This window comes from Lytechinus variegatus, chromosome 12 (assembly GCF_018143015.1).
Source record: "Lytechinus variegatus isolate NC3 chromosome 12, Lvar_3.0, whole genome shotgun sequence".
Lineage (NCBI taxonomy): Eukaryota > Metazoa > Echinodermata > Echinoidea > Temnopleuroida > Toxopneustidae > Lytechinus > Lytechinus variegatus.
In genome coordinates, this window is record NC_054751.1 from 33,046,208 (window position 1) to 33,073,562 (window position 27,355).

General features: G+C 36.0%; 1 protein-coding gene across 2 annotated transcripts; it reads left to right on the top strand.

Annotated features, from left to right (window-relative positions):
* LOC121425475 (CREB3 regulatory factor-like) lies at window positions 1-27,099 on the top strand. 2 transcript variants are annotated; one of them, XM_041621538.1, is made up of 8 exons: window positions 1-391; window positions 13,158-13,330; window positions 14,429-15,641; window positions 19,295-19,460; window positions 19,891-20,140; window positions 21,283-21,356; window positions 23,059-23,181; window positions 23,949-27,099. In XM_041621538.1, exons 2-8 carry the CDS (start codon window positions 13,278-13,280, stop codon window positions 24,047-24,049), a joined length of 1,980 nt encoding a protein of 659 aa, XP_041477472.1. In that variant the 5' UTR covers window positions 1-391; window positions 13,158-13,277; the 3' UTR covers window positions 24,050-27,099. The 2 variants fall into 2 exon arrangements, with proteins under 2 accessions (XP_041477472.1, XP_041477473.1); XM_041621539.1 differs by lacking the exon at window positions 1-391 and adding an exon at window positions 6,031-6,052.
* The last annotated feature ends 256 nt before the right edge of the window (window positions 27,100-27,355 follow it).

Below are 27,355 nucleotides of genomic sequence, written 5' to 3' on the forward strand. Positions count from 1 at the left end.
CCTGGTACATCCTTGAGAAGAAGCTGACAGATCCAAAACAATATCTCTATCAGAAGAGAAGTCAGGGAGAAATCTGAAGAAGAAATGTGATTTTTATCGATGTTTTTCAAACATTTCGACGTGGAATAACGCTTAGGTCAAAAGAGTATTTACTGTTTCATTGTTTAATATAGTTTTCCACTGTCAAATATCTGCGAGGAGAGTGGAATATTGCTAAAAACACGGAAAGAATTGAAACCCAGCTGCTGAGCTGGCTTTGTTGAAGGGAAAGTTAGAGCGGAGGAGATCTGCTGTACTGAGCTCAGTTCAGCAGTGTCAAGCTAAGCCTAATTGCTCGTGCCTGGAGAATGACAATCTACCTGCTATTGAAACCTGCTTGAAATATTGAGAGGTAATGCTTTACGTGTTATATTTAACAAATTTAGTATTTTGGCTATGCTGATTTATTCAATCATGATTTGGAGAGATGACATTGAGTATATGGAGCCTGATAATAAATTTTTAAGAAAAAATTAATGTATTTTAGGCCTGATAATAATATTAATGCGTGGAATGATGAATACAATTAAAGGTTATGTACGTTATGTTTGTAAAATAAAATTGCAGTCATTTTATATAATGTTTCATTCTGGTTGGTGTCGCAAAAGGAACTCTAGCAATTATGCTCTCAACACAGTCCAAGAGCGCGAGTGATTAATAAATGTTCAAAGAGAAAAACTTGATGATGACCAGAAGAGGTTTCTGTATTCTGGAACTAATTATGGATGGTGCACCATAAAGCTTCGAATTCTATTTCCTATAATATTTACTTAAAACATGTCATTTTCTTTTATGTTTGGCCCCCTTCATATCATCTTTTAGATGTTGTAGAGTTACTTAGAGATCTGTAAATTTATGTTAAAATATTCATACACAAGTTCAGGTTCAGGTCATTGACTCTGAATTTCATTGAGCACATGAACCTGCAAAAGATATCACATGACATGTAATAAATCAATATCCATGAATTAGATGCAAGTTTGATTGTGAAATGCACATGTAGCCTACAAAACATGTCATGAAGTGAAATGATATTAGAACACAAACAAACTTTGTGGTTTCAGTTGCAAAAATAAAAGAAAACAGAAGATGAGTATGATGAGGAATTGAGGCAAAAGGTGATGGCAAGATGAGAGAGAATCAGAGAGAGAAAGGAAGGAGAGAGAGGAAGTTAATAGTTGGAGAATTTCTGGTGAACTGCCAAGATCAATATTCTGTACCTGTAGTACAAAGTCATGGTTAATTGAGGTCAAACTGCAGTGACCCGCTTCTTTGTTTTTGTTGAAAACATTCCAAGTAGACAAGCAAATGTGAACTCCCTTGATGAACGTCATACACTGCCAAATCAAAAATCTTTATATATGATTTCTAACCACAAAATTATGAAATTACAGACTGATGCATTTTATCTTTTTTATTTAGGCCTACACGCAGGTTCATGTAATTGTGATATCAATCTCATACAGTAGGCCTAATCATAATATACCAAGATTTGTATTTGTATACATCATCACATATGAAAATAATTTTTTTTAGACAATCAGAACATTTAGTCGACATAACTTGGAAAGCTTGTAGTGCTTCTAACTTGATCAGACTCTGTCTGAAATTATCTGTTATTGCTTGAAAAAAAAATGTTTCTGTCATCATACTATTAAAATTGAGCAGTATCACACTGACTACGTGTAGGTTCAGTTGGTAAATTGGCAACTGTTTTGACCCATATTGAATTTACTTTTACACTGTATGAATAATGGGATGCATTTGAAATAAAAATGATTGTTGAAATCAGATTGTTTGACCATGGAATAATAGGTCCATGGTCTGACCACAGCCTCGGGTAGGAATGGATCCAGAGACTGGACAAGAAAAGCAGGTTCAGACATGAATTTTAGGTCCTGGGTATCAACTGACTTGCTTGTGCACTACTCATCAACTCTTTTGATTGTCCGTATCAATAAACATGACATACATGTAATTGTAGGTTTAAGCAGAGGTTAGGCTAATGTAAGTTCATAGGGCTTGTAATGTTCACTATTTAATTTGTTTTCGAGTGTGCTTTTGACAGTTATGAGCTCATAACCTACATGTACATTAGCATGTTGAGTACATGTTCATTGAGTACATTTTTGCTTCCTTGGATGAGCTAAATCTATTTGTTTTGTATTTCAAAGTATATAATTGACATGTTCTGCTTGTACATGTACATAGAAGATGCATCTACCCTAGACTTCTCTGAGTTTGAAATTGATACATTGAAATCATTTTTTTTCTTCTGGCCAATGATTGGCAGGTGGCACTGAGCCAATAACACAATGTGACCTTCACAATCAAGTCTCAGATGTTGACATTGAAAGCATTGTCCTATTTATTTTCTTTTTTCATGGGTGCCTGGACTACAATATATTGGGATGAAGTCATCATCTCATTAAAAGTTAGACCCCCTTCCTCCCTTTTAATTTTTTCAATAATCATTTTACTTTTTGCATCTTTTTGTTTGATGAAATTATACATCTACATAGTATGCATTTTAATCACTCTCTAGCAAATTCAATTTTGTTATGCTTATCAATTTTAATATTGAGCATAACAATGCAATGTTTTTTTTTTCTTCATATCATGTAGGCTAAATACCATACCCATGGGATCTATCTGTGACATGCAGGTACGGTACCTGGATGTACATGTACCATTAGCATTAATTTGTAGTAAACATTACTTAGCTTTTGGTGTTCATTACATAGGCCTAATTAAATACAGTTCTATCCCTGTATTTCTGGCACATTAAGAACATTACATGTAATCATTATTTCCTCAAAGGCCTTTTATACCATGTTCATATCGATTACAGTAGACCTACATGTACAATGTATGTGTGCACTGTATCTTTTGAGTGTTGGGGATTACAGAAAGGATACTGGCTACATGTAAACAATTTATACAGGCCTAATATATACATGTACGTAGGGTAATATTGATTGACTTTGGTTTATATACCACTTACATGTAGGCCTACATTATTATATCATGCAATCATGGATGTGTATGACATGTATGTTTATAGACCATTTATAATTATTCTGGAAAGACATTAGTAACGGTAAATGGTTCATGCATTAGGAGGGCTGCATTCTACATGTACGGTATGCAATAGGCTATAAGGCTAGCTGTTTTAGTGACCCACAATGAGTATCCATGTATTTTGGTTTTTAATCATGGTTTCATCATAATAATTTATCATTACTACATTTAAGCTAGATTAATTTGCAGGATATGTCCCCTTAGATTGATATTGTGCATTAGCTTTACTCCGGCCTTACTGTAAATACATGTATTGTATCCTGTAATTTTTCTTTTGTTGGAAAATCACATGAAAAAAACCCTCTATTTATTGATGAACATGTGAACCTCTGTTATCAGTGCAATCAATACCAAATGTTTACACTGTACATTTTGTATGCATTATGACTTGTAGAGTTGTAGGCACATATATGAAGTTCAGCTTTCATACATATACAGCAAATGTAATCCATGAAGACCTACATGTACATGTATCCTAGTACAATTTACATGTAGGCTACTGGCCGATCTGTCACTCTCACTGCAGGGATTTCCCTCCTGTGCCGTGCAATGAGCACCCCATATTTCTCGCTGTTTATGATCCCTTGTCCAGGAAACTCAAGTCTTGTTTATGATATGATGACTCAGCTATCATTTGGTCACATATGATTCCTGCCAGCCAGGCTCACAGTCTTTGCTAAGAGAAAGCATGTTCAGCAGGGCTTGAGGCGATGCCACTCCCGAAATTCTCAAAAGAGCCATGGAAAATGAGAAGTGAGCCATGGCCCCATTCACTGCTTTAATTGTTGCAGATTTAGGCAGTAGGTTGTCAAAGGGCAATTTTATTATTTTGTTGAAAAGCTTTATGAAAAAAGCATGTAAATGAGTTCATTCCTGCAATACATGGTCATTCACATTGGAGATTTTAAGTTCTGTAAGGCAGATACAAGATATTTTTTATATGATTGGGTATGTCTGAAAGAACCCTCTGATTCATTAAATGCCCAGGGCTCTATTGCTTGACACAAGGGAACATAATGACCTTTACTTATTCTATTCAAGTGGAAGAAAATTATTCCATATAGCATATAGGGAATAGGCCTACTGTCCTACTTTCTGATATGAGTTTGACTGCCCTGGCAATTAGATATTTTAGCTTTGTACATATACATGCATGAGTTCACATCTAATATCTAGTCTGTACATCTAAATGTACATGAGTATGGTTAGTAGGTTCTGCATTAAAACCAGACAGTCAGATACCAGATGCTTATATGATTGGGTACAGTACTGTAGTACCCTTTTTACACAGGATTTTCTTAGCCCCGGACTATCGCTAACCCCGTACTATCCTTAACCCCGTACTATTTTTTTTCCTTTTCACACATGCCAAATTGTTATTGCTAACCCCGGACTAGTGGTTTTTGTCGATCATTCGTAGTACAAGTACTTCACTCGTACACTTTTTACACACGCTAAAATTTCCTTAACCCCGTACTATAGGTGGGGCTAAATTGCCATTTAGCCCCACCTATAGTACGGGGTTAAGCTTAGCCCACTTTCGTTTTACACTAGCGATCTTAACCCCGTACTATCGCTCTTAGCACCGCAATTGCTGGGATAACCCTGCTTTTTGCAGGGCCAAATAATCCCGTACTATAGGTGGGGTTAGCCCACTTTGCAAAAATGCTGTGTAAAAAGAAAGTGGGCTAAGCTTAACCCCTACTATAGGTGGGGCTAAATGGCAATTTAGCCCCACCTATAGTACGGGGTTAAGGAAATTTTAGCCTGTGTAAAAAGGGTATAGGTCTAAAAGCACCTGATGATTCATAAATGCCCAGGGGCTAAAATATACCACTGTCACATCAAGGGAGCATAATGACCTTTACCAATTTCAAGTGAAGAAATAGGGCATACAGGGGAATACTGCAGTGTGCATGTGCCTTATCTAATTGTTCATCATAAATTGAACTAGCTTTACGTCTGATCATTGCCTTTTGGTTAAGAACTATATATATATCTCCTTGGTTTGTCTGATCTCTTTTTTTCCCCTGCTGCACTGGTTCTACAGAGTGTATGCAGGTATAATGGTCCTATCGTACTATACTGCTTGTAGCCATTTAAGATTCATTTTCCCCTCTTTTAAAATGTAATACCATTGGACTTGTAGGCTGATGATGATCATGGCAGTTCTCTTATTGTGACTGAGCAATACACTTCCGTATATGCCCCAGCAACATTAGGCCCCCAGCTCATAATAGATGACTAGTAGGTTATGTTTAGCCTAAGTTGTTTTATATATTTATAGTTTGAATGGTGCTCTTACATTGTACCTTGATTTTAGCTGTGATACCTACAGGTCAGGCCTGTGTGCATATTTATCATGAAAGGAACTTTAAATAATTGCTATAAAAGGGGGTGAGGGGAGGGGGTGTAGGATTCTTTTTAAAGATGATTTGAGGAGAAATTATTTAAAATCATTTGATCCTTTCCATGAATTTTGCAGTTTAAGTAGTTCAAAAATCTATAGGAAAGGTGCAGTATCATATTGGGTCTCCTTTAAAAAAAAAGTAGTTTGTTGTACATGTTGAGACCTAAGCTACTTTCATACCCACCTTTTGCATATCTCCTGTTACTACAGTACAGTACAAGTACACATCTCCTTATTAATTGATTAAGACTTTTTATCGTAAAGGTCATTTGCAGCAATGATTATAAATAATTATTTCGGTTAGATCGAGACAAACAGATCACTTGAGAGCAGTACCAGCAAAAACAAATGAGAGCTTATGAAAAAGCTGGTACTAGTGTTACATAATTCATGATTATTCATTTTGCATATAAAATACACATATGTAGACCCTACAGTCCCAGTTGACCTACCAGTGCAGGCATATTAGTTCAGAGTCTTTTTTTTTTAACTGCGAGATTGTGTCCTTCACATGTCATTGAGGTAAAATTATATTTCTTTAGTGTGTTATATTTGAATTCACCCAGGCATAACAATCTAAACTAGAATTGCATTTTATGCAAGAAATGAAGAATGCCAATGTGTGAAAGACCTACAGGTAGGCCTACTAGTTTATACTGTAGTTTTTTGTAACTTCATATAGTTCATGTACTATAATGTACGTAATGTAGAGTGCAACATGTAATGTTTTATTTAAGTACTGTTACATGTAGATGTAATGTTTGAGAAGATTTTTATTCATTTGGGTCCCATAATTATATTTTCAGAAAGAAAGTTACAGAAATATGTTTTTTTAGAATTTAGTTTAGTTTTGTTTTGTTTGTTTGCTTTTTGTTTATTTTATTTATTTTTTTTTTTTTTGGGGGGGTCCTTTATATTGCTACCCCTTCTCCAGTTTGTTAATAGGTGTATGTATCATATTTGCCTGCAACAGGTAGGCCTACGTGTTTTCAGAGTTGTGCCTGGTATGTGTCCTTGTCGATTAAAAGAACTGGTGATTGTTTCTTGACAGGATTAGGGGATACCTGGTTCGTGGCATGGCCCACCTCTTCAGGTGTTTCCCAGTAACGGAGATCTGTGTACCCCAAATACAGTAGACTTTCAATGCCACAGGATAGGGAACAACAATAGAATGAATAGCTCAGCTGGGTGGAGTATACTAAAGATCACCCCCACTGGTTTGCTTTCTATTGTGTTTGGCTGTCAAACTAGAGCAGCTGATCGACATCAGGCTGTGGGAATGGAGGGCGATATCACCTCACTGTCATGATATAGCACTTTTTATCTACCTCACTATTCTATCCACAGAACTACAGGATATTTCCAGCTCTACAGCTTTTTTCTCCTCATAGTTACCTCCTACCAAGGAGCTTTGCAAGCTCCTTGCTCCTTCAATGTGATATTCTTTTTCTGATTTTTTTTTTACTAATGAGCAGGAACAAATTAGTAGTATGTTATTTCTTTTCTTGTTATGTACCACACTCCATTGCATGTTTACTGTGATTCCACCTACACTGTACCTGATTGAACAGATTTATGTAATGTCTAGAAGGGAATGAATGGAGATGGTATTTCTTAAGTCCATACTTTTGTGAATTAGTAATTCAAATTCGGGTTTATTGCACAGGCCTGGGGCGGTATTCTGAACATTGTCTTTTCTCCATATTTTATCATTTCTCAGAGATATGACAAAATCGGTATTCTGGTGGATGTCCTTTTGTCACAAAAATTGTCATAAATTTTGTCTCTTCTCTGTAGTGTGCACCAAAAATATGCGTAATCGCGTAATCCTTTTATACAAGCAAAAGATATGACAAAAGTTATGACTGGAGGTAGCAGTCATAAATTTTGTCATACATGTATCTTTCAGTACCAAATATCCCGATACCCTGCCGACTGAATGTCAAGCATATAATGATATTAGTTAGATTAGATTGTGGCATTAGTTTCACTCATCATCCATTACAATTTTCAAAATGTTGTTTTCATGCTACAATTAGTTAGGCCCTTCATATTAATACCTCCCTTTTTTCTCTGTTTTCCTTCTTTTTCTACTTCTCCTCTAAAATCCTTCACAGCTCCCTGTCTCTCTTTGTAATTAAGCGCACCAATATTCGCGTAGTTACGCGATGCCAGCAACTGTATTGGGGATACGCCCTTCCTGTCACAGGGCATTCCTATTGGCTAGAAGGGCTCCCAATGGGAACTAACAATGATTTTGATTGGTTTGCTTCCGAAAAGATGGGCGGGAACTGAGAGATATGACGGAAAAGACAATGTTGAGAATACCGATAAATTTGTGACAATCACAATGGTGTCACATCTCGGAGAGAAATGACAAAATGTATGACAAAAGTTATGACAGTGTTCCAGAATACCACCACAGATTAAAAGTCAGATAAAAACAATATGAATTCAAATTTCAATCATAGAGCAGCAGAAAAATAAGATTATTCGTATTTTTGTGAAATACATGATTTGAAAATACACAGAGATCCACAACACCTAACTTTTTTTGAATTTCTGCCAATCGCTAATAGCTTCCACCTGGGGAGCATTTTGTGAAAGGACTAATCTAATATTTTATGAGACAGGTCTATTTATTATATTAGACAGTTGTCATAGTAACAGTCACACACCTGTGCTTCTCAGCCAATCAAAACCAAGGATGTTGTCAGTTGTCTGATCTGACAACTAGTCAGATAATGAGTATATGGATGATGGCTGAATTGTTCATAGTGGCCATCAACAAGTCTTTTGCTCTCAATTTCAGTGCTTTAGGATATTATACATGTATATGATAGGCCTAGCCATTAAACAAGTTAAGATTATTTGATGGTATTCAGATAGCCGCGGTTTAGTTAAACCTGCATGGACTAACTTTATTAGATCTCACCTTTTATAGAGTGCCAGTTGTCAACCTATGTTCACTGATCAAAAATTATTATCCTGCGGTTGCAGAGTTAAATGATAAAAAATGAGTCGTGAAAAGGAAATACAAAAAAATATAGAAATATGAAGAACTTTGATGAATTAATGGTACAGTGTACATTGTGAGTGCCATAAATAATGAAGTTAGCATTCCATAGTATAGTGGTTTAATTGTCAGAATATCACCCATTGTGTTTAAAATTTACTCCAATTTTCTATGGAAGTGTCATTGACTCATGAATCATCTGAAATAAGATGAAGAAATCTGCATTAGAATTGGAAGATGGAGGTTATATAATTTGAGATTTTTTTTTTCTTAAGCAGTATCTGAATTTGATGACATTTAAATGTTTTATTTTTTTATTTTTTTTTTTTGGGGGGGTGGACATTCCCTTTGATACAGATCAAATTTTGAATATTTCTCATGTCGATCAAGCTACTAGCAAAGAGTAGGCCTACTGTAGTTACAACAGGAAAGAATGTGTTGGTTCTTAGGGTTGGTTCTCGGAACAATGATCCCAGTTTATAGCTTTAGAAGGGTTGGTTCAAGGAGTAAGGGGGGGGGGGGGGGTTAAGAATGAGGAATAATGTGCCTATTGTATGCAAATTTTGGGTGGTGATTAGTAGGGGTGCTCAGTGTATGTATACATTCAGAAAAAAACCCTAAGGTTTCACAGTCATGATTTTTAATTTGTGATGTGATGCTTACATTTTTTCTTCTCTCTTTTCTCTTGGACAAATATCTTCGACTGTTACATGTAGCAAATCTACAATGTATTGCATCTGTACATGGTTTTTTTTGTAGGGCTGCATCTCTATGAAAGAAAACATACTAGTAGGCCTATAGGTCTACTCTTTACACAAAATCAGATAATGTACATGTACCTGCATTTACACACTGAATGACTGATTCCATTTCCAAGTTTTCATTTTTATTATGAAAAAGGGAAAATAAGATAGTGAACATGTGTCTACTGTTAACTTTTCCTCAACAAAAATGCAGGAGTGTAGGAATGAGTAATAGATTAATGAGATAATGTTTCCATCTTTCTTGGAAGAAGTCTCTCTTTCCAATTTGGCCAGGGAGGAGATTTTCCAGAACAGTTTGTAAACAGGTTGCACAATGGTGAATCCCCCTCATTTGCATAGGAATGAAGTTCACTGGGTCAGCTGGAAGGAGTGCATGCTTCTGATTGGCTGGCTGGTTGCTGCCTGCTGTCAAGGCAGCTTTGCATGTGAATACAATGCAAGGGAATGGCATGGTGCATATATGGACTGTGTGTGTGTGTGTGTGTGGCACTTGGGTGTTGTGTGTAGGGTTTGTTTATATACATAAAGTTTGTTGACCTCCCTGGGAAAAAGGCAGCATGCAGTGTTTATGTTTTGGGTGTAATTTGCATAGAGAAAGGTTTTTCTGAGGCTCTGCCTGCAGGGATACTGGTCTATTATGGAGATAAGTACAGAATGCAATCTAGTCATATCATCTTTTCTCAATATATTCTGCATGGCATGGTGTACTTAAAACATAAACTGTGATATTATCATGTATAGTTGATTGATTAGTTCAATTGAAAATGTCACCTCGATTGATTGGTTTATTATCCACACAGCTGTACCACATACATGTAGGCCTATATTTACATGTATGTACAGGTGTAAAACCACAGCACTGTCCTGAGATAGTACGAGATCTACATGGTTTTGTACATGTGATTGTAAACTAAAACTGCAATACTTTTTTGGATGATGGGTATTTAGACCTATTCACTCAAACTAAAGAAACAAAGAAAAATAATTATTTGAGGGGTTTTTTTTAAAGATGAAAGTAGTATTTATGCAAGATTCTAAATCTTATCCTCAACAAATGTTGAAAGTCACTGAATAGACTGGACTGAAATGGATTTACATGTACACCTGTATATGTATAGACTTTTGATTATTTTCTTTTTATATTTATTCATCCTTTGCATACCAGTAGGCCTACATTATTAGGCCTATGGGCTATGACCAAAAAGTCATACATTTATCTTCATGTAATCTTGTCTATGTTTTCTGTAATCCTTTCTCTCTCCTTATAAATACATTGCATTTTTATATTTTACATATCCACTTTATCCTATCTATCTCTACCCCTCTACCCTTCTCTTTCCTCTTATTTCCACACGGTTCAGAATCTACTTGTATATTTCCCTCTCTCTTGATCTCCCCGGTTTCCAACCCCTTCCTCTTTTTCTTTCTCTCTACATGTAGTCTCTTCCCATTCACAGCTTGGTATTAAATTTGATATATGATAAGCTCAAGCGAAGCATCCTGGAAAATGTTCAACTCTTGTTAAGGATTGAGCTAAGTAGCTAGTGTACTCAGGAAAATCTAGGACAGTGGGTCAGTACCTGGATTGCCATCTATAATTCAAGGCTGTGCGTACCCTTTTCTTTATTAAAAAAAAAGAAGAAGTAAACTCGCAATTCATCATATTCTACAAGTCTGTTTATTGACTTGCATTTCAAAGCTTCCATAAATAATTAATGTTTACTGTGCATATCCTTTGTTCTGCAGCCAGTGTACCAAGAAATGTGAGGGTGTGTTACGAACTGTAAACTAGGCCGATGATATAACATTTTCAAAGGTGCCAGGTACATTGTATATTGTTAGGGATATTCTAGTTTTAATAGTAAAGGAAATACAGTAATACATGTAGTCATGTACCTGGAATAAAAAAAATCTAACTTTTCCAACCCATATCAGAAGTGAAATTTTATTTAGGGTCCTACTTGTACAATGTATGTATTTCAGCCTATCAGTCCATCATTTTAATACCTATTAGTTAATATATCAATTAATTAAAAAAATAATGAATTATTCAGAGCCCTGTTCTATTTACAATTGTTCTTGATCATAAAGTCATGTCTGGCAGGTTTGTTATGAGGCCTAAATCTCATCAGAGAAAGTAGGTCTTCTGTTGAACCTTGTTTTGTGTAGTCACGGACAGTCCAGTGTACAAAAAAACAGTTTATGCTATGCTATTGGTCTATGCTATATGTATACATGTACAGTTGCAGATCTCAGTCTACCCTTTATGTCAAAGTTGTCTACTTGGTGGCTGTGTATTGAATGTACATAACATGTCCTTGACCAAGTTGACCTGCTGCTTGTTGACACAACCACTCAGAACTTGGGATAGTCTTCACTCCAAACTCCTCCTCTCCTGGTAATATATCAAGGGGCCTGTCTGAATTCAGACTACTACTACATCATGTTATTCAAAATTTATGCAGACTTTGCACCTTTCTTCCTATTTTCACCTGTTTTGTTGTGAGTATATTGCTGACTGTGTGATTTGGTATAAACATGTTTGTGGTGGGACGATTGTGATTTTGGGCGGAAATGGGTTTGTGTTTATAACATGCCCTGAAAAGGAGTAGGCAAGTTTTACAGCAAAGTTGGAATGTGCAGTAACTATTTTTCGAGAGAGAGAGAGGAGAGTGAGAAAAGGAGAAAATGTAAGCATTTGACCCAAGTGCAAAAACGGAAGTGGAATATAAGAAAATAAGAAAACAGATCATCAACAAAACTAAAATTTTGGCGTCATGAGGACGAATTAGGTGATCTGTCTCTGATTCTCTTGATCATGAATATGATCACCATGTTAATTCAGATCAATATGATAATCATGATGAAAACCAAAATATGTTGATAGCTCTTGCAATTCGGGAAATGAGGTGAAGCGGGGGTTGGTTATAATTATGATGAAATGGTAATAAGCCAATCTCCACTTACCGACAGACAATCATCCAATATATCAAAAGTGTTTCCATTATTGTATGATCCCAATATTTGACACAATATACGCAAAATCGCACAGATATTTATTACAAACCTAATTTTGCTAGCACAAACGGTATCTTGGATTTTTCTCGAGGTGAAATGACAGAGAAAAGGGATAGTACGGACTTGAATATGAGATGACGTAGAAGACACAATGTATGAAGTTTGCTTCAGGTGAGATGATACCAGCCCACAGAAGCATTTTATATTACATAACACATGGGGCAGCTGCTCGTTTATGACGTCACAAATCCAAAACTTTGAACTCTAATAACTTTCTTACTCTTTAACAGATTTTCCTCAAACCTTCACCAATATTTTTTACTATTTTTTCTGCTATTCTTACAACAAAGTTTTCTTCAGGGTGAACTTCCCCTTTAAGAGGATATAATGAAGCACTGTACACCATGCAGAGGCAAAGAAACATTGAGCTTTGCCATACCATATATGAACAAGACAACTAAAAAAGGCATAAAAACAGTATTTTGTACTTTGTAATGATTAATTAAAAAGTATTTGGCTTTCAGCCAACCAAATATTCACTTTATTATTACCAGGTATTTCCTGAGCTTTGTTTGAGTGGTATCTTCACTGTGTTGCCATGCCGACATCCTAGAGAAACCCTAGTTTTATTCTCTTTTATAACATGAGATCCGTACAGTAGATGGTAACTGACATCATTCACCCCCCCTCCCTCCCCCACATATATGTGACTTGTAGAATCATGACTCATTAGATGTATACATACTTTAGGAGAACGTACTGTGATGTGAGACAAAAATTGATATAATTACAATTCTGTTTTCCATTCTATTTCATTTCACCATTGCAGATAAGGACATTGCTGGGCCTAATTGCTGGTTCTGATTCAAGAAAAATAAGGCCAGAAGGTGAGAAGGGGGAGAAAGATTGATTCTCCAATTGACTGTTTTACTGGGAGTATTTTTGCTGAATGAGTTTCAATGTGAGGGCTGGAACATACAAGTCAGAGGACGCAGAGAATAGGTAAGCCCCTAAATCTTGATTGTTTTTTTTTGTTTTTAATGATTAATCACAGTTCATTATAATGCTAGTTGAGGTGTAGTTATGTATGCATTGGTTAATAGTCATCCAAATTCATCCAAAAGTTGTCATGAAATATAGAAGTAGCCAGGTGCAGGTTTACATGGCATTGGGTGATTTCAAGTTCAGTGTTGACCTTTTGGTGTTGGTGTTAGGTCAATTTTTACACGATTATAACACTAAACATAAAATGAAGATGGTCTCGAAAAGTCACTCACTAGTTGTTGAGATGTCAATAATGTGATCTGGATCAGTTTTACAAACTCTGAATAAGTTTTGGAGCTAGGGGAAGCAATCCAAATTTCAACACTAACACCAACACCAAGGCCAACACCGTACTTGAAATCACCCAATGTCTATTAATACTATTTGTTCAGTAACTTTCAGTTCATAGACCATACACTAATACCCCTTTCACAGTGCGCTTTTCACCGGCGAAGTTCGCCAGCGAAGGGGAAAGTGTCCAGTATGAAAGGTACACAGGAGAACTTCACCGGTGAAGTTCGCCGGCGAACTTCTCCACCTCTAGAGGTGGAGAACTTCGCCGGTGAAACAGGCAGTATGAAAGCAAACCGGAGAACTTCTCCTCTTTAATGACGTCAGAGGTCAAATTTTTTCTCTCCCGAAGTCCCCTGCGCCGAGATTCCGCGCAACTACTTGCAAGCTCAGCTGAATGCTGTGGCCAAGTAGATACCCTCGAATCGCCCATTGAACTTTCGCCGGTGAAAAAATGTCAGTGCGAAAGGGTACATTTTTTTTTTCGCCGGTGAAGTGAGGAATGCGAGGCGGAGAAGTTCGCCGGTGAAGTTCGCCGGTAAAAAATGAAGAGGGCAGCGTGAAAGAGGTACACTAAGGCAAGTACAGAAAATATAGAAATTATGATATCAGATACACCTGTTAGGGATGTATATATTAAAGAGTTGGTCTTTTATCCTTTAATCTTTTTCATAAGTTTTCAGATGCGTGTGTTGTCAGTCTAATGAGTATAAATATCAGCTGTTGGATCAGCAAATAACTCATTTATTTTCTCTTTCCATACAGTGTAACCATGGAGATGTATGATGACTATGGCCAGTCAGACATTTTCAGCAACCTGACAAATCCTGAGCATGCTCTTCAATCACCCAACGCCCTCCTGCTCTCGACCTCACAGAATATCTACATGTATGAGCAGGATTGCAATCCATCCAGTACTAAACAGGAGTCTGTGCCAGGAAAAGCTAGTTGCGTAGGTCTCAGTGATAATGTCTTTGAGTTTCCGAACCCGGAGGAGATGGCACAGCTGGGATGTAGTCCGGTGGTCGATAACTGTTGGCCTGACACCCCCCTCCTAGCTGGGTCCCTTGATGGCTCCCTCAATGAGAGTGGAGTGTGCTTCAGCTGGGACCTGAGTGACGATGACCAGGAAGGATTGTTCCCTGTTGATGCCAGTCCATTCTGTTCTGCACCAACATTGGCAGAATTGAACCTTGAGGATACACAGTCTGTTGACAATGGTGTGATTGGGAAGAGGAAGGCAGAGGATCAGTCCTTGACATCGATGATGCCATTAGGCCAGCAAGAGATGTCTTTGTCACCGCAGAGCTGGAAACGAGTCAAGACAGAGGCTGTAGAGTTGGCTAGTGTAGACAAGAGGACAAAGACATCAGATGTACCTAAGCTGAGCAGTTCAAGACCAGGATTGTCTAGGAAATCCTCCAAAACAAAGTCATCAAAACCTCTCACGCCAAAGAACGGCAGGACACACGAGAGCTCTAAAACGTCTGCAGATGCGAAAAAGTCTGCTTTATCATTCAGGAAAGTGCATCCATCCAAGATAGATTTCACAGAGTTATTCTGGAAGCGTTACAGGAGCAGAGAATCAATTCCGTCCCCAACCAAAGAGATGTCTCGCAGTGAACTGATTGCCAGGACTCCAAACCCATTTGGTAATAGGAGATTCCTGGGAAGGAATGCATTGCTGAAAGTCAAAACACAGTCATCTCCTAAGGTGGCTCAGACCCCGAAAACAGTTGGAAGAACAGTCAAGCCCAAAACAAACCACAGGGCCAGAACTAAGAAACCTAGTACTGTGGCCCAGAAAAAGAAGAAAAACAAGCCTCTAGCCCTTGTGACTTCAGACGATTCAAGCCAGGATAGGCTTTGGAATGATCTGAAGGTATTCATGTATGGTGATCAGGATCGATCTTCAAAGAAAAAGACGATTGCTCCTCATAGGACTCTACTGCCTGAGCTTGATTTGAAATCAGAGTCGGTAAGTGTACACACGCATTCAACTCAGTACCAACCATAAAAGGGGTGTGTTGAGTCTAAAATGATGGAAATTTGCAACTGGTTTTTAATGTGACACGTGGAAGAACATTCATGTGGTGATGGCTTATATGAGTTTTATGCCACACACAACTGGGAAATTTAGTGAAATGTTTAGTTAGACTGAAATTTCTGTTAAACACCCCCCCCCCTGCTCCACTATGTTCAAAGATAATTATACCTCAATTATCTATTACCATGACTCCATGACATAGTTCAGTAATGAAATTTGCTTTTAAAGAATCTGCTTGTTACTAACGTGAGACATATTAAACCCTAGAAATAATCCTTATTGTCTCATCATTTTGAAAGAAATCTCCATTGCAACCCTTACACATTTGTTGTGTATTTAAAAAGAGATATCTCTGGAGCAATTGTTGCAACTGAGTCAAATTCTCAGATCAAGACATGGGAATCAGAGTATTATTATTTTTTTAATGAGGGGGGGGGTCTATTACAATCTCTTCATCTTTTTCTGTCTGTATATCATCTGTATATGAATTGTACATAAACCTTGAATGTTAACTTCAATCAATCAATCCCTATTCCAGTCATCCAGTGCCATTTCAGAACCATCATTTCAATTGGTTTATTTGTAATTATCATTCACATACTTGCTTGTTGGCATTATTGTACAGGTTGAATGGATGGAGCCTATTGAGGGTTATTGAGAAATAGAATTAATTCTCCCTTTGCCTAGAATTCAATTACATTATGCAAGCTTTTAACCTTATAGTATTCTTTCAGGTTTGCAATTTTATAGTCTGCACAGATGTCAAACAGCTGTGCAATTTTTTTTCTGTGGTTGCTTTATCAAATTAATTTCCTGTCAATTTGTGCTCTCTCTCTTACTATTATTTGCCCCCCCCCCCTCATCTTGAATGAAGTTTGGCGTATAACAAAACAGTTTTTTTAATTTGTAAAACATCATAAAAGAGAAATAATGGGATAGAACCATTGTCTCATGCATGCTAACTCATGACTTCTATGGCAATTCAATGTAATTTAACCAGCCAGTTTATATCGACATAAAAAATATATAGACAACCTGTGTGATAAAGAAATGCTAGAGTAGTTCCACAGCATCAATTAATAGTTTGGGTAATTGTATAGAGCAGGGACATGAGAGGGAAAGCAAGTTGGTATGGATTGATCAGTAGGAAATTGAAATATGTGCAATTGATTATGCTTGTGTTTCCTAATTTACAGGAAACCTAGCCCTGAATAAAAAACAATCATATGAACTGGATGGGGTTTTCCCTTCTTTTACAAATTTGTTACTGAAAGGATAGAAGTATTTCTCACATTATATTGGCAATACCTGAACTTGACATGACATTATGATTGAGGAGCATTTCAGAATACGACACCAGAGGATTAAGTCATTCGTTCTGTGGTTGAAATAAGATCAGTTAGTGATATGTTTAACATTTTGAACTATATGTTGGCATTGAAAAATATTTATTGAAGGACAGGAATATAATACTCTTTTTGGGTTGTTTTTATTGTGGAAATATTCTTGTCAACGTTAAAGGGATGATCCAGGCTGGAGATATTTATATCTCGGTATGTCCTTATGAATATTCATTAGGTGGGCTGATGATGTCATATTCCCACTTGTTCTTTTGTATTTTATTATATGAAATTAAGTTTATTCATTTTTTTTATACCAAGAACTAAAACAATTGGATTGGCAACTGATTAAGTGCATTAGTTATTTATTACCACACCTTATTTCATCATAATAGGTACACATCATTTACACATGTATGAAAATATGAAACATTTATGATTTCATGTAATAACATAAGAAAAAGGAAAGTGGGGATGTGACATCATCAGCCCACCTAATGAATATTCATGATGATGTGCATATATAACTGTTAGCACAAAACTTTAAGATTCAATAACTTCATGTTGTTATCAGATCTTTATGAAATTTTCAACATTTTACTCTGTGAATTTTACTCTATTTATTCAGATATAAATATTTTCAGCCTGGGCCATCCCTTTAATGCTTAATATGTGACCTTCAGATGTTGAAGGTCACATATCAATCATGACTAAGCCTGAAACAAAGGTCAATTAATACAACTGTGTACCCCGGGGGGGCCACTTACATTGACGAGTGGATACCATGCGCAACCAAAAAAACACGTAAAAAGGATGTCCTTTTCACGATAGGGCACGTTACGTACGTAACGTGAAAAGGGTGTCAAAAACACAAAAATAATGAAAAAAGGGTATCTATTTCGCTAGGAAAATTACGTGTTTAGGGTCAAATTTGCGGGGATGATAAAACAAAATTAAAATGTTTTATAAAGGATGTCCTTTTTGCCCCAACACTACTGCCCGAATTCACAAAGGAGGTTTAAACCCCGAGGGGGTTTACCACCAAAAACCAGGAGCTAGGTTTTTCGTGAATTCGGGCCTACGTGTTTAGAGTCCTATTTGCGCGAGGTGTAAAGGTGGGGTCGTACTAAACCAAAATTAATAAGGTAAAGCCGACAACCAAAGGACCCGTAACTATAAAACATTCCTGTACTTGTTTAGGGGTTCATTTCAGGGAATATTTGCCAAGAGTATCGATTTGTTTCCAATACTTGTTAAGGGTAGGGTTTCACACGCCAATACTTGTTAAGGGGTGCATTTTCAGAATATGGAAATTACGTGTTTAGGGTGCTTTTCGAGACCCCATGGTCGCGCATGGTATCCACTCGTGAATGGAAGTGGCCCCCCGGGCTGTGTACTGCTAGTAAATACATGTATCAGGTGTTTTCACATCGACCCATAAAAATCACACAAAAAAAATTGTAAAGTTTTCTCATTAGGAATCAACAGAACAGAAAATACCCACAATTACATGTAAAGAAGGTCATTTTAGAAATTACTAGAATTACCTTAATTGCAGGGTTTTTTTTATTGGGATGTTTGTTTGATTGTCAATTCAACCAAATTAAGAGTGCTGTGATGTGAGGCAAGGAGAATGCACACTCATCGCTACAAGGGTTTAGCCTGCAGGCACAGACTTTTATATTTGACACTTCAACCAATAACAGGTCTAGAGTAAAGACTAGACTCCAAAGACTCTTGTCTGTGAGCCAGCCACAGTACACAGTGAATCTAGTCTCAATACTTCAGACTCTATACTATGTACTGTGCGAATTGCGAAAAAAACCAAGGGTCTATGCCTGCGGAAAAACGGGTATGAGTCTTGTCACTGGCTCAGAAACTGCTCAAGAGAAATTTAATTATTCTAGGCAGGCAGGTGTGAATGCATGCACTTTATTAAATGATTGGGTACTCGGAGGCAGAATGAGCGCTTGTGGAGGAATTTCTGCAATCAGGTGGATGTGAATTAACCTTTTCTTGCAGTGTCAGAGGAAGAGAATGGCGGAAATTTGGGGGGACAATTCTAGGGGATGCAGTTGAGTAGCATCTGCATCCCCATGTTACCAGTGAAGACAGATTTCTCTGTTTATTACTGCAATCTCAATTTACCTGATCTTTGATGTGATCTGATCTAATCCAAACCAATCCTATGTAATCTAATATTATAATCTGGTTTTCATTATTTATCATTTTTTTCATTTTCAGAGTAAATCACCTCGGACTAACATGAGCAGTGACCCAGGCTTTGACTCCCATGACGAGGGTCTTGGCAGTGAGAATGAAGATCATGATGACTTCGTGAGCGATGATTCTGACGACGATGACGACGATGACATCCAGGATGATGCAAGTGATTTGTCTGATGATCCTGGTATGTAATAGAGTACAAAATATTTCTGTATTGAAAAAAGTGACTCAATAATGATTTTCTGATGATTGATTGCCTAGTCGTATGTATGACTGGGACTCTTTATTTATAAAAACAGATAAAGGAAATATCTATGATTAATTAATTGTAAGAGTTTGTACATGGCTCAATCAGTCATTCTCATTTCATTCCATTCATTTGTACACAACACTGTGTTGTAGATTGAGTCACCTGTTACTTCAATGTGTCAAAGAATTGTACCCTTCAATTGGCAAAAAGTTATTTTTGTGATATTCTTGATGGAGAGATAAGCTTGAAGGCCTATTACCTCAAGGGCCCAGGTTGCCTTGATGATCCTGAAGTTTGTGTGATTTAAGGTATAGAATCATCCCAGCAGGCAATTTCATAATCATTCATTGTTCATATGCAACAGGGCTACCATCGACAAGCACGAAGCACTCCTCGGGAAAGGATTCCGCCGGTTCTTTGGCAACCAGACGTAGAAGGGTCAAGACACGACGCAGCGAGTACGACGACTTCACCCCTAACCCTCGCAAGCTCCTGAACATTGGCCATGAACTCAACAAGCTGAACCTAACGATCAGCTCGCTTTGTCCAGGTAACGAAGCATCAAATGATGAGAAGAATCAAACTAGAAGGGAGAAAAACAAGCTAGCATCAAGGTAAATATTCCTTACTCTTACTTTATTTTTTATTGTTTTGGGTATATGAATTAATTGTTAATGAAGTTAAAGTCCAAACTTTAATCATACACTTTCTGAAAATGTGGTTATATTATGAAAAGAAGAGAAAACAAGTCAAGTGAATCACACACAAATTACTTGCATGTTGGCAAGAAGGAGGAGAAAGAAGAGGAAAGCCTTGAAGCTTTTTATTAAAGAATTGATTTTGTATTTCATATTATCATGATTTTATTATTTTTGGTGTAAAAAACATTTATCAAGCTTGTAAATTTATGTTGTGCAAATGATTTCAGCATTCTAATATGCACTCACAAACATTGTAAGATTTGTTTTTCTTTTTTTTTTAAAGAAAAACTAACTGAACACATTAATACGAGAGTGTATACTATTAAGTATCCTTGAGTAAACAATTTTCCAGAGATTCAATGGAAACAATATTTAAGAGTCACTACACCTCGGAATGCTAGATGTACTACAAAATATTTCACATTATTGAATCTTTTATTCAAAGCTTTGAAAAAGGGTACCATGAAGTCTGAGATTCAAAATTACAAAGAGGTTTATCTAAGTCCAAGTTTAATGCCTTCCAGTATGTTTAAGACTTAGCATTTACAGGTAAAGTGTGCTGGTTTGTTAAGTTCAAACCTTTCCCATGGTTATCTATAGGCCTCAAAGATAGCCATCATGCCTGTAAAACCAAATGTCATTTCATTCACTTCTATAATGCCTACATATGAATGATCATTTTGAAGGTTTTATCAGATTTGATTAGATTACCTGTGTGAAAAATTACACAGTTAGATTCCTCCTGATGTGATATTAACACAGGGCATATGTTATTATGATATTCAGTTTCATTTTTAGAAAAGTGGTGAAGTACTTTAACAATACAAACTTTTATGCACCTGTACATTAATTTTATTAATTGAAGACCTTTTCAGAATGTGTTTAATTGAATTTAGCTAAAATCATTTGAATAATTAGATTTATCAAGCTTTTTCCTCATAAGTGTGGGATTGGGTAATATTCTGTCAGATTCTCCTTACATAAAGAAGAAGCAATGTGATATGTCTGTTATAATTACCCCATTTCCACCTCTCATCATATTCCTGTCACTCTAGGGCATGCAGACTCAAGAAGAAAGCCCAGCATGAAGCTAACAAGGTCAAACATTGGGGGCTCGTTGAGGAAGCAAGTAAGATCTATTATTCTTTCCTTCTATTCTGGAAAAGACGCTATATAAATCCCATGTATCATTATTATTATTGTTATTATCATCATCATCATCATCATGATCATGATCATCATCATCATCATTATTATTATTGTTGTTGTTATTGTTATTATTATTATTATTGTTGTTATTATTCTGGTCTATTGCCACTTGGTCTAATTTCATTTGGTCTGATCCCACTAATTCAAGTTAGTCTTATTCCAATCGGTCTAGTCCCTCTTGATCTAATTCAAGTTAGTCTTATTCCAATCGGTCTAGTCCCTCTTGATCTAATTCAAGTTAGTCTTATTCCAATCGGTCTAGTCCCTCTTGATCTAATTCAAGTTAGTCTTATTCCAATCGGTCTAGTCCCTCTTGATCTAATTCAAGTTAGTCTTATTCCAATCGGTCTAGTCCCTCTTGATCTAATTCAAGTTAGTCTTATTCCAATCAGTCTAGTCCCTCTTGATCTAATTCAAGTTAGTCTTATTCCAATCGGTCTAGTCCCTCTTGATCTAATTCAAGTTAGTCTTATTCCAATCAGTCTAGTCCCTCTTGATCTAATTCCCTTTTGGGCCTAATCCTACTTCAGTTACAAACATTAAAAAAAAAATGATAACTATTTGGTCGTATTGCATGTCACGTAGACCATTTATGATTTCATAAACTTCCAGTTAGGCTCTACCCATTTTGTCTCATTTCTATAAAGCGAACTGGTCCTATGTTCTCCTTGTCCCCGTCTTACAAAGAGTTACAATTGACCTAATCAACCGCGACTATGGAAAGCCAGCAACACCAACATCTAAAATGCATATTTATTCAAAATATTTTCCAGACAAGATGTATATCATGCATTCATTGTTTTCTTGAAAATTCAGAGTGCTCCTCTTTGTTAACAAAAGGACATTGTGCAATCTTCCTGCAGAAAAAAATATGACATTGATGGATTTCCATATATTATAGCTGAGGTTGATCAGATTAATCATAACTATCTTTAAGACAGGCCCCAGATGATCATGAAAGGTAAATGCTAGTTTTGGTAACGATATCAAAATGAGTTCGTACAGAATCCAATGAAATGATCACCAAAGTGTCTGTTTGTATAAATAAAACGCATGTGCCAAAGGATTCCGGAAGAAATTGTGTAATTGCTGAGAAATCAGCAAATAAAGCACAGGATTCGGGTAGGGCGTCGGGCCCGACGCTCTAAGCAATAATTATACATTGTCCCACGTGCGCTTATCTGTGTTGGGGTTCTTCGGTGTGAACATTTTTCAGCGTAGATTTCAAGATTTCACAAAGTTCAGTTAATGTAACTGTACCAGACCTAGATCCTCGATGATATACTGACAAGCCTTGTTTTACAGACTTTTTCATGAAATCAGTGTTTACTGCAACTACTGGAATTTCTCTTTAAACAAAATGAGAAAAAATATGTTAGATTGAATTATTGGAATAATTGAATTAAATCTATAGGAACTGTCTCATGAAAGTTTTAGCACTTACGTTTTAGTGAGTATGATATTTAGGAGCATAAGTTTCCTTCATAGCATCACCCTTCAAAATTGAGAAGTGTTTATAATGTAATGCCCATGTATACATGTGTCGTTGAAGACATGGATGTGGCTACAGTGTGAAGAACCTGTAATTAATGTGATTTATTTTTTTTTCTCTCTGGTTGCAGAGCAACTAAAGCTTGTTCTTGGGAGCATGAGAAAGGAAATGATCACCCGTCTTGATAGGCCCAAAGCATCATGGGATTACAGCCTTGGGGCCAAACTTGATCATCTAATCAAGAATTCTCTTGGTACGTTCATTTCCTCTCTATTTTTACCAACTTGATGGATATGCTTGACCCTTGTATGATATAATGATTAAAATAGAAGATGTTTTGCTTCAGATTGGATATTACTTTGGACAGTACTTCATCCAAATTACTGTTTTATTTGATATAAATAAATACTATAGTGAACCTTATCTTTTATTTTTTGAGAAAAGTATATATTGTATGTTGAGCAATCACTGACAATCTTCATTATAATGTAAAATAGTTTTATCTCGCAACTTAAGCATAATGATATTCACTGAATGTATTTTATCTGTTTTTCATTTATATTTAATTATAATATAATTTATCTCGATGTCAGTCCTGGCACCTCTTTATGTTTGTTCATTCTACCATTTCAAGTGCAAAAATCCCTTTTTAATAGACTAAAAAGTAAGAAGTTAAGTACCTAACATATTTGCAAATGTTTTCTGCTTGAAATGTCTACTGTTATCTTTTCCAATCTGGAATACAATTTAAACTCAATTATTCTCGAATTTATATTGAAATATCAGGTCCATGGCAACAACAACAGAAGCAACCACAACTTAACAAAGTCACCAATGAAAACTGAAAACAATAAATTATAAATGGTTCAGACCAAAATTTACCATATTTTTTTCATATATTGTGAACACTGTAATATTGATTATTTCTACACTATGTTCTTTTATTTTTGTTTTCGATTTTTTTTGTATTCGATTTTTTTTTTTTAACATCATTCTGAATGAATGTTTGTTTCTATATAGGTCATATGGTAGCCGGTCATACGTCAGAGTTTGTCAATTCAGTCTTGGAGAAAACAGCCAAGGGAATCCCCCTCTCCCATCTCAGGCCAAAACTATCCTGAACTTTGAACTTTGACCCCCAAGCTGAAGTTTGACCCCCTTTACCCTTCCAGAGGCATTTAATGCAGGATGCTTATCAACAAGGATCTGTGTTGTGAATCAAGCAGCAGAAGCATTTCCAACACAAGCTGGAAAGTCATAGCGGATGGTGTAAACCGATTTGGAAGCATTACAGTCAAATGTAATTTTGGTTCTACGAGAAGAGGAATTATTACCATTATTATTTCAATTGGAGCAGAGAGATATTCTCAAATTTTCATGATTTCTTTTTAGTCCTTAAATATTTTCTCCCTATTACGTAAAATTTCAAAGTACATTTGTATTTATGGTACATGCAGTGGAGCTGCTGTAATATATGTTGTGTCTTGTGAGGTCAGAAATCACTAGTGAAATACATTAAATGTATGCCCCTTGAATAGCCTCCATTAATCATCCTGTTGATGCTATTGAATTGATGGATATTACCTTAGCAGTATATATCACATCGGTTTGTAAAGAATCACATCCATGCACAGATGTTGAAACAAAAACTGACCATGACTCATCTTACATAGTGAGTGAGAATTTAAGCGTGATATAATAAACAAGTACTACATAATTTTTGTTTGGATATATTTCATTGTAAATCTTATTACTAAAATTGTGTGCATTTTGTGTCTGACAGATGCCTGCCATATAAGGGGGCATGTCACATTTGAATATTAATCAGATTAAGTGTTAATTAGTTGTATGTGTCCAATTATAGTGCAGTGTTGTTTTTCCCATGTAGATACCGGTGCCTCGGTGTTGATCAATAATTATTCCTAGCTCACGTCTATGGTGAATTGGAATGTGTTGTGTGAATGGGATGGTTGGTGTTTGTATTTAATCACGGCAGAGTGCTCTTTTCAAGCCCTCTGCCTTCAGCGCATACTACAAGACTAGCATTTAGAGTACATGCCTGCAATGCATCGTGGGATAGGATCAGATAAAAGGGGGAACACAAGCCGTGTGTCTGGGGTCTCCTATCTCGTCTGAAATTAAGCTGAACTGTCAAGTGTACTATATATATATATGTGCTCTGGCGGAATGACTTTTTAAAGTCTGATCTTTTTATCCGTCTCATAGTGCTTTGCCCTTAACATGATATTAACTATTTCCTGTGTTTTTAGTTAGTAACTAACGAACCCTATATCATTGTATTCTACCCCTAATCCCTCTGCAGAAGATTTAATCATGATCAATTTGCATGTAGTGTCTTTAGTGATACGGGAGTGCCAGTTTAGAAACTCTCTAGACGGTATTTCTCTGCCTCAGTAACGTCTCTAGATTAGAAATTTGATAATCTGTTTTTTGATCGAGTCCTTATATATATCTTGCTTACTCATTCATGAGGGCCTATGGAAATTGTGCTCCTATGGAATCTTTGGTAAAAAAGCTTTAAAAACCATTTGTAGCCAGGAAATGATTCGAGTCTATATATGATTCAGGATATAATATACTAATATAATAATAAAGTTGATAATATATTCTTGTTAAAACGTAATAGTGCCTTAGAATCTAGGAGTATGTGAATATCATGTTTTTGATCTACAATATTTTTCCTACAGTTAGGGTTAATTAACCTTTTTGAGTAATGGGTAAAAATCAGCTGTGTACTAGCTTAGTATTGACAAATCTATAATTTTTGGTTAAAAGGGGTTAAATTCAGATTGAATTTTGTTGAATGATTTTTAGGTGGTAATATAGAAGTTCTGAGACTAATAGCGAGTGGGTTAAGTATCCTTCTTTTCAAGGAATGTATTTGTACAAGCTGAGTGGGATGTATAGTATTAATTAAAAAGCAATACATAAAACCAATGGGTGAATCTGGAGAGCTGTTTAACAAGCCGGGGTAGTAATGGAAACATAGAATCAGAAAATATTTTGTCAGTATATAGCCATTACTGAAAAAATTTAAGGAAATGTACATGATAGAAGAAAGAAGTCTTTTGATATTTATGTAGATTATTTGTTTTATTTGTTATGTCATGAAAATATTTCAGTATTTCCTCCATTACTGCTGGCAGTCAATGTGTATTGTAATCTTTGCCATTAAACACATATAAATTGGTGCTATCAAAATATTCTTCTTACTGGTTAATAATAATGCATAATTTAAAAAAGAATTGTAAGGATATCTTGGATGTCAAGTTACTGTAGTGAAATGTACAGATTTGGTGTGACTTGAAGTTTATTTTTTATGTATGGTGTCTTTTTGAAATTTTTCTTTTCCTCTTGTGGAATATGTTAGATAAGTGAAAGGTTGTTTCTTTTCAATTTTCCCATTTTGAAATGTCTTTTAATGGTCTCAGCTATTCTGATGCATACAAATATGCTTTGAAATTGATGTATTTGGTGAAAAATTAAGAATTGTGAACAGAATAGACTACTGCTGTTTAATGCAAATTGAGAAAAGCTCATCTGATAGAATAGCTGGTGAAGATTGTTGTCCTTCAATGAAGAATTGGATTTTGTTTATCTGTAAAGAAGTGTTCAAACCGGGAGACCTTTCTATAAGTTTGCATATCTTAAATGTGGTAATCCTACTCAATATATATAAAAAAAAACCAAATAATGAAAATCATACAGTCAAAAATGCTTTGTCAGAATATGTATTATGTATTCCAGGATTGAGTAGTTAAACATAACGTGATGTAGCATTTAGTATAACCTTGTACTCACACATCTGCACATTGTGTAGTATTATCCAAGATAAGTGAACATTGTTGTACTGGTGACAAATAGTGTTCACATTTACATGTATGGCTAATAAAGCTTATATTTCTGGTTGGAGTATATTGTATTACACAGTGAACCGGTAGTGTTCTGTCGATGGTGTCACATGTCATGATCAATCCAAATCCTCAAAAGCTGTAAAATTCATCCCCCCCCCTGGAAGTTCTGTACACAAAGTGAACTCGAAACTCAGATTACTGACTCCTTTTCCTGTTTCAATGTAGTGCGGTGTAATGTTCAGGTTTCTAGGAAAGTGTATTCAAGATTTGTTGAAGTTTTTCTCATGAAATCCAGAGAATTTGATCAAAAGTTTTACTTTGTTACATGCTCCAGTTCACTCTGAATGTGTATCATATTCATCTTCATTTGGTATATCCATATTGTTTTTTTTTTCAGTTGTTGATGTTGTGATTTTCCTCAGTGATGTGATTGTTTAGGTATGGTATTGAAGTATAGTTTCTGTTTTGTTGTTTTTGTTAGATGTAGTGAAGATTGTGTATTTGAGTTATGTTAGGAAATTCTAAAAAACTAATACACCCTTGTATAATCTA

Excerpts from the sequence above, each read along its gene's own strand:
- LOC121425475 (XM_041621538.1), top strand. The coding sequence starts at position 13,278 with ATGAGTTTCAATGTGAGGGCTGGAACATACAAGTCAGAGGACGCAGAG. Across the intron at positions 15,642-19,294 it reads TTGATTTGAAATCAGAGTCG|AGTAAATCACCTCGGACTAA; the intron begins GTAAGTGTACAC and ends TTTCATTTTCAG. Across the intron at positions 20,141-21,282 it reads AAAAACAAGCTAGCATCAAG|GGCATGCAGACTCAAGAAGA; the intron begins GTAAATATTCCT and ends CTGTCACTCTAG.